At 43.7% G+C, this 7,950-nt stretch overlaps 2 protein-coding genes across 2 annotated transcripts in view; both read left to right on the top strand.

Moving 5' to 3' along the window:
- The window catches only part of ASCL3 (achaete-scute family bHLH transcription factor 3), a 2,989-nt gene extending 2,292 nt beyond the window's left edge, over positions 1-697 (top strand). The window contains 1 exon segment of the mRNA XM_005431707.2: positions 1-697. This exon segment is cut by the window's left edge and continues 13 nt beyond it. Coding sequence (XP_005431764.1) covers positions 1-358 — 358 coding nt within the window. The 3' untranslated portion in view covers positions 359-697.
- A 2,592-nt stretch (positions 698-3,289) lies between these two features.
- Positions 3,290-7,950, top strand: part of CUNH11orf16 (chromosome unknown C11orf16 homolog) — a 10,917-nt gene continuing 6,256 nt past the window's right edge. Inside the window, exons 1-5 of the mRNA XM_031061576.1 lie at positions 3,290-3,456; positions 4,254-4,404; positions 5,264-5,492; positions 6,251-6,916; positions 7,351-7,526. Coding sequence (XP_030917436.1) covers positions 3,290-3,456; positions 4,254-4,404; positions 5,264-5,492; positions 6,251-6,916; positions 7,351-7,526 — 1,389 coding nt within the window. The remainder of the gene's footprint in view (positions 3,457-4,253; positions 4,405-5,263; positions 5,493-6,250; positions 6,917-7,350; positions 7,527-7,950) is intronic.

The following is a 7,950-nucleotide window of genomic DNA, read 5'->3' as shown; positions in this document are numbered from 1 at the left end:
CATCACAGAGACCTTCTACAGCGAGCCCTGCCCCTTTCCCTACCAAGTGCCCCATTCCAGTCTCCACAAAAGTGAGTACTCCTGTGGCTCAGCTTTCATCAGGAAGAGGAATGAGAGGGAAAGGCAGCGTGTTAAGTGTGTCAATGAAGGCTATGCCAAGCTGAGGCACCACCTGCCCAAGGAGTACTTGGAGAAACGGCTCAGCAAAGTGGAGACCCTGCGTGCTGCCATAAAATACATCAGGGACCTCCAGTCTGTGCTGTGCACTGACTCTGGGGTGGCAGGAAAAGGTGTCACAGAGCCAAACCAAGCACCTAAAGGCACTAACAAACCAGCCCAGTTTTTGGAGACGATCTGAAGTGTTCCAAAGCCGGCCCAAGGTATCCTGTCTGGGAATGTAGTAGCCACTGTGTCAATGACGTGTGTGTTCTGGCACTTCTTGGGAGCAGATCGTGGCACACGTCACTAGCAGCCCACACAAGAGCTTGAACGTTGCAGATAGTTACTACACTTAGATATGAGAGGGACAACTGGGAAAATCTCAGCTGAATGACTTAAGTTAATTCATGAAAATCAGAACGGGTTTCTAAATTTGTCACCAAGCTAAAAATGTGACACCTATATGTGTGAAGTAACTGTATGTATCATCACAACCTGCATGATTTAAAATAAAATCTCTCTACTTGTGGGACTGAGATTCTCATTTTCTGTTATGTTATTGGTTTAATCTCACATGCACTTTCTTAAAATATTCACTCTAATTGCCAGTGTTTCTTTTAAAGTGCCTTTTTAAAGGTTCCAAGGAGGGTTGTCAGATGCCAAAAGAAAGGATAATTTAGTGTAAAACAGAAAAACAGAGTAGGGTAGGAGCTCTCTGAAGCACAGTTACTGAACATAGGAGAGCATAAAGTTTTGTGAGTGCTGCTCCATCATTTTCTTATTAGTGAATATTTTAATCACATTGAAAACTTTTTGGCATTGCATAATTTCTATTGAAAATTGGATTCTTATACAGATATCAGTGCCCTTAAAAATTACTAGGACTGCTTATAAAATACACAGTATAAAGAGGCCTGGCAAGGTTTTGGCCATCAGCATGAAAATAACCTGCAATAGAATTTTTTTTTTACTTTGACTGATAATGGTTGAGGTCTGGAGTGGTCTTCCCCAACCTCCCAGTCCGTTCCTCTGTACTGCTGATGGTTTCAGTTAAGTGTTATAAAATAGAACTGTGTGAAGATGGTGAAGGGAGTTGAGCTCATAACCAATAAAATGTCTTAATATTTCCTCTGTGTAAGGGAATCATTGATACTAAATAATTCTGCTGACAGCATGAGAGCTTGTAGGCTGTCTGTGCAGCAGAATGTACAAAAAAAATGGTTACAGACTTCCCAAGTGATGTATCCTTCTCCCTAACTGCAGTTATCCAACCCTGTTACGTTGGTTTTATAGCAGTGAATTGAAACATGCCTTAAAAAAAAGGCAATTAAGTATTCCAAACACCTCCTCCCCCCCAAAAACCCACAAACAAAACTAACCAAACAAAAAAACCAACAAATGTCAACCCTTGGTCTTTCTTTTAAGGAGGATGTGAAAATTAGGGCTCTCAGCTGAGATTAACAGGTAGGTTTCTGCATTATAATATGACATATTTTTGATAGGCACTTGGTACTGTGAAAGGAGAAAGTCATAAAGTGGTTTGACCTTGGTTTGTCTCAGCTTAAACCTTTCTGTGCACATTTCAAACATGTTGATTTGTCACACCCTGTGGTGGTAAGCTTTTTAAAAAATTTTCCTTAACCTGAACTGTAACTTTGATGCTGGTTTTTGCCCTGCAATCATAGGTAGAAGCCTAGAGGACACTGAGCTCTCTTAAAATTCCTTCCCTGTGGTGCAGGAGATCCATGGGGAATTGAAAATTGAGCAAATGTGTGGCAGTCAAATGGTTCTCTCTGAAGTCATGTTCTGCTGGGTTTTAACCAGTCAGGTCAGGATGTCCAATCCTGGGAGTAACAGCTCTGGCAACTTCCTTAGCAACTGGGAAACGCTGGCAGCAAAAGGCTCCCTGTGTCCAACAGGAAAAAGGGTGACATTTCTGCATTCAGACTAAATCCAAATGGTGTATTGTTACCAATAGCAGGTAAGTCTGAAATACTGCTGTGCCTCTGTCAATGCACTGTTGTGTGTACAAATGGGGGTGTTAAAATGTGCTTTAATGTAGAAGTGGTAGTTGCCTTTCTTTGCAAAGTATTACTGATTCCATCTTGTTTTGGTTTATAGCAGCAGTTTGTTCCATCATGAAATAAATTGATATATTGTACTGATTTCCTGGCTTAAATATGAATTTTGTAGCAGCTAATCCACTCTTCTTACTGGGTTTGCTGTGCTCGTTATCTGAAATTATGTATCTATCTGGGAGTCTCCATAAAAAAGACTTCCAGATCATATTTCTTAGATAAGACATAAAATATCATCTAAACATGAGTGCTTAAACTGCATTTTGTAAAAAAATTTAAGCATTTAAATTTTATAGGTTGTTGAGTTTCCATGCAAATGTTATCATAAGTGTTTCTAAGCAATATTTAAAAGGAAAAAGATTAATGGAAGCTTGTCTACTACATCTTTTGAAATTACCAGAGATAGCATCACATCATTGATCTTACTGTGACAGCCTCTGAATAGTTATCACTTGTCACATCTGAGCATCTCATTCTTTCTTGTTGCAAGCCATAGTCCTACTGTTAATAAAACATGACAGGGCAGCTGAAAGATCAAAATATTTCCTCTTAATACATCATTATAAATAAATAACAGGGAAATGTAATCTAACATCAAGTTCAAAACCTGTCACGTTTACTCAGCTTGTCAACTTCAGCTGTAATTTCTATCTCAGCTTGTAAAACAGGGAAGGTTTGGCTGAGTCTGTGTACAAGAAAGCTTTAAAGGAAGAATGTATGTATAAGAAAAGAGAGCTGGAAACAAAGAGGGAAACAAATGTTGGAGGGAGGTGAAAGTTAATATTTTCCTGGGGATTTTGACAGCATTTATAGTTTCCTTGAATGTTTCTGCCTTTTGTCCAGGATTTGGGTGAGTGAAGATCACTGAAGTCAGTCATGTGGGCTCATCTGGCCAACTGCCAGTCTGAATTTTGAATTCAGTGTTTTTAAACAAAAATAAACAATTAGTCAAAATTACTGGGTTCCTGAGGTACGCTGGCCAGCACTTGCTTGTTGTCTCTTTTCTTCCAACAGGTCACAGCTGAGTCCTGCGGGCAGCAGCTTTTCCAAGTATGGCTCATTTGGAAGGATCCCTGCCCAGGGGTCACAGGTATTGCAGTGTGAGGCCAGCTTTGGACAAGTTTTCATGTTCCGCTGTCATATCCACAGTTAATCCCTGCTGCAGGAGTTCTTTTGTTGTGTACCCTGCCTGGGTCGCTGAGCACCTCGCCCCCCAGAGGTAAAATCAAGTTCCTGTTTAAGTCTGTTATTTGTTTTTTGTCTATCTAAAAGGATAAACCAGGCTGGTGTGTCAGATTAATAAATTAGCAGCTTGAACATCATTTGAGCTTTCCCACCCCTGTACTGGCAGTTTTTTTAGATGTATTAACTAAAGTTATTTGCTACCTTGGAGATTATGAAGAGCAAAGCCTGAGTAAGCCTCCTATAAAAGAAACATTCCTGTAATATTATTGGGATAAATAAAAGCATCTTGCCTTAGCAGTCATCTTCCATGAAATGTTGCTAATGCTTTGTGACAGGGAATTATTTTCCCAGATTTGAACTAGAAGCTGTCATCAACCAGCAGCTTTGTTGTTTCCTTCTCTGCTTTGCTGTTCCCTGAGTGCTGCAGTGTAAACCATCAGCTCCAGCACTCTGGAGTGCATCTACGCTGTGCTCTGTGCTGCAGGTGGATTTTTTTTCTCCTGATCTGAAGGGTTGCATTGTCTTGCCAGGTAGACAGCAAATGGGCTGGTGCAAGTAATGCTGGTCCAGGGTTCCAGCATGTTCCTGGCTCACTTCCTGTAAGCCCCAAAGCAAAGAAATTTGAGTAAAATTGGGCACTGATGTGTTTTTCGCAAGATCCAGGAATTATCCCAGCACAAGCAAGTTTTCTGTTTCTTCCCACACTATTTGGCCTGTGGGAGTGCTACAAAATGAGGTGGAGTGTTCAGTTCTTAAACCATCCAAGATTATTTTTTTCATGACCTGCAGAATCTATTTCTTTCAGGGCTGACCCATTTTCTTTTCTTTGAGGTGCCAGTGGATCAACCACTGCCTCCCCTCCCCTGGTCCAGCATGGAAGAGCCTGGGGGAGTCAGGGGGCACAGACAGCAACATGCCTGTGCTGGCTAGAGGGGAACAAGATGGATTTTATTACCCTGGTACAGTAAAAAAGGAGATAGAGGTGAGTGATGGTTGCTGTGTGGTAGCTGGGGGCATGTGTAACAGGGAGCAGTCCTCACACACCAGCTGAGTTCCGTGTAGCAGTTTTTGGTTCAGTTTTTGATGAGATTAGAGAACGGATCACCAGGACAACAGGTTCTTGAGCAGCCTTGTGCTGGTGCTGGGCACTGAGGCAGCCCCAGTGCTGCTGCCAGCAGTGTAGGGGCTGCTGTTGTGTGTAGACACAGAACCACCAACAGCACAGGAAAAGGGTTTGTGTTTTATGTACACATGTCCAGCTTGAGTCAGCCACAGACCAGGCTCAGGGTCTTTCCTGAAAGGGTAGTGAAAGCTTTAATTCATTGGTTTGTTAGCACTTCAAACTTAACACAAAAAGCAGCCTGTTCTTTCTCAAGAACAGGGAAGTACCTCATCTCATTGTTGATGGAAAGCCTCTTGGCAGGCCTTAATATAAAAGAAAATAAAAATTCTCAACAACCCCCCAAGAAGCAGAGCCAGTGTTGTATGTAATGAGGAAGGACTTGGGCATGAGTGATGAACAGGTCTGAATGGTTTCAGTTGCACACACAGCATGGTTTGTGGAGTACACTTGTCTATAGCTTTTCCTCTTGGGAAAGAAAATACAGATCCTAGTGGCAGTGAATCTGAGCATATGCTTCACTCATCTTGCTTTCAGGTGAGCCTCATGGAGTTTTTTTGGGCTGTCTCAGTGCTGAACTAACACCACACACTCTAGCTGCTGTTCAGGCTTGTTTTGCCCTAGTCATATAGGCACAGGATGGTCTCCCAGCAAATGTTGCATTACCTGGCACATTATGGAGTGCTTTTCAGTGGAATTGTTATTTTGTTCCTGCTAACAGAGTGAAAGAGGCATGTTCCTGGTAGAGTTTGCCAAACCACTTGTGTCACATGGAAGGCATCCAGTGTGTGTGCAAAAAACAGCACAGGGTGACATCCTGGAATATGTGAATGGGATGAAGCACTCCTTGCTCCCTGGAGACAGAGTGCTGGCACCCTGGGAGCCAGATAGGGCCAGGTATGGCCCAGGAACTGTCCTCAGAGGCATTGAGACAAGGGATCCCTTACGAGGTAAGTGCTGCTCTCTTCCTTCTCTAGTTCCTCTGGCACACCAGTGAGGATAAACTCCTGTCAGGGTGCTGCTGCCAGATAAACAACAGAGCACAGACTGCAGCTCAGTGTTGCTCTAAGCTTGCAGGAGCTGATGGATATCTGTGTGTAACCTCACCAGTGTGACCCTAAGGAAGTTGTGACCCATAAAAATGTCATCATCTGTGTGCCTGGGTGTAGCTGGGACAAGGCTGTGGCTGCCATGTGCAGGACTGTGGCCTTTTCATGACAGATACAACTTCCAGGAAGCATTCATCTGAGCTTAAATGCTCACATTTGTACCAAATGGTACATCTGGGGGTGATTTTATCAGCCAGACGTAGGAGATTTCAGCAGCTCATTCATTTTTCCTGTGTCTGACAGTCAAGCTCCATTGACTTACCAAAATACTATTCTCAGAGCAGTACTGCTAAATTTGGCAGCAGCAACAGAAATTACTGTCATCTTCTGTTTTCTAGTTCATGTAAAACTGGACTGTTTTCTTGTTCCTCTGATGACAGATTGGGAGGAAAGATGCTGCCAGGCCTCTTGTTTTAGTGATGGTGTCCAGGCTGCCCACTCACCTCTGTGACACTGTGGTGAGGTGTTAGAGAAGGGCAAGAGTTGATCCTGCCTCTTGACAAGAGTAGAAAGTGCATAAAGCTGCAAAGCCTGATCTGTCTGTGTGCACTGCCCAGGCAGGGCAGCTGCTTAAGGCTGCTTGCTGTTTCTCTTAACAGCCTCAGAAGATGAAGAAATTACAGTCCAGTTCTGGAATGACAAGCAAGTGAAACTCCCTCGTGGTGTGGCTCTGTGGATCCCTCCCAGCCTGTGGGAGAGGATTGTGGAGATGATGCACATGCCCTTCACCAGCAGGGTGAAGCCCAGACCAAGCCAGGACTCTAACTCTTGTATTTTTCCCTGCAGTCCCAAGGCAGCCCTGATTCCTGTTTGCGCTATATGTAGCCTTGCCAAGCACTGCTTGCTCTGCTCTCCCTGCTGGCCACATTCCCACCACCACTGTGCTGGTGGTATCTGCTGTCCATCAGCCTGGGTAAGGTGCATCTGCTGCTGCCATCCCTGTGCTGCTGCCTGGTGGCCTCTTCCCTCCAGGTCTCTGGTCTTTCAGGACAAAGCTGAAGAGGCAGAGTCCAGCAGTGAGCTCTCTCCAGGCCTTCTAGAGCTGAAAGGCACAAAACAAGGAGAGGCTGCAGCTGTGGCAACATCTTCTTCCTCTTCTGGTTCAGAGAGGGACCTGAAGCCATCCCCCACTAAGGGTACTGGGGGGGACAGTGCTGTTATCACAGGCTCCAACTGTATTGAAAAGCCCAGGCTAAAGAATTCTGCAAGACCTGAGGGGGAATACTGGAAAAGAAGCCACCACAAGTCCCATTCCAGTAATTCAGGTACCTTCAAACAACCCCACAGGAAACCAGCTGTCAGAGGGAACAAACCCAAAAGTCTTCTGGGAGGGCAGTCACTTTGCTTGCTGGTTATTGGTACTAATACTGTAAATTTGCTTATCAGACTCTGATACAATTCTTCCCCCTGCCCAGTGTTTCTGCTGACTCATCTGGCTCTTCTTTTGGCCACTCATCCCATGGAAAACTACCAGAACAATTAATTTCATTTGGAAGCATAGATATTCCTCTCAGTTTCCTGTCATTTTCCTATGCCTTTTATGATGCTAACATCTTCATTAACCTGCATAGCTCACCCATTCAGAATAACCTGAAAGAATTCCTTTCAGACCTAAAGGGCATTTTTCTCTCTTCTGAAATGAATGTTTCTCTATTTCAGTTCTGGTTTCACTTTCAGACACAATTTTACTCCTTCCCAGGACCTGGAAGTTGCACAAAGGGCCAGCTGGAATCCAAAGCCATCTCCACTGGGGACATGTCCAATGTGGCCCCAGCTCAGCAGAGTGCAGTGTTTGAAACCACTGAACAGACTCCCAGAGGGCAACTCACACTGAAAACAATCCTAAGAGACCAAGATTTCAAGCCATCATTGAGGGTAAGGTAATCTGTATTAACTCTGTGGTTATTTAAGCAGGAGGTTGGTTTGGATGGAAAAAATATTCTTATAAATGGTTTGGAACTTGGCAAGTAAAAGACATTGTTTCTAACTGCTTCCTGAGGCCATCCACCAGTTTTGTAATAGGTAGGAAAGTTCTCCACTAATGAAACCAAAGCAAAAATCCCCAAGCCTTAAGGAAGGGCTGGAGCTACGTGGTAAAATGGAAACAAATGTCAGTAGCCATGTGTGCATTCAATAATGCAGATTTCAATTCAGAAACCTGCCAAATGCCCATTGACATCTACCCAAAGAAGTCCTGTGTTAAATCCATGGAAAGGTGCTGAGCTCTGCCTATCAAACTGTGATAGTCACGATTTCTGCCTCTGAGAGATAAAAGCAGATTCTTTGGTAAACAGTCTTT

The sequence above is a fragment of the Geospiza fortis genome, unplaced genomic scaffold (genome assembly GCF_000277835.1).
Source record: "Geospiza fortis unplaced genomic scaffold, GeoFor_1.0 scaffold450, whole genome shotgun sequence".
NCBI lineage: Eukaryota > Metazoa > Chordata > Aves > Passeriformes > Thraupidae > Geospiza > Geospiza fortis.
Note: the sequence above shows the minus strand (reverse complement) of the source record. Positions and strands in the feature narration are given on the sequence as shown.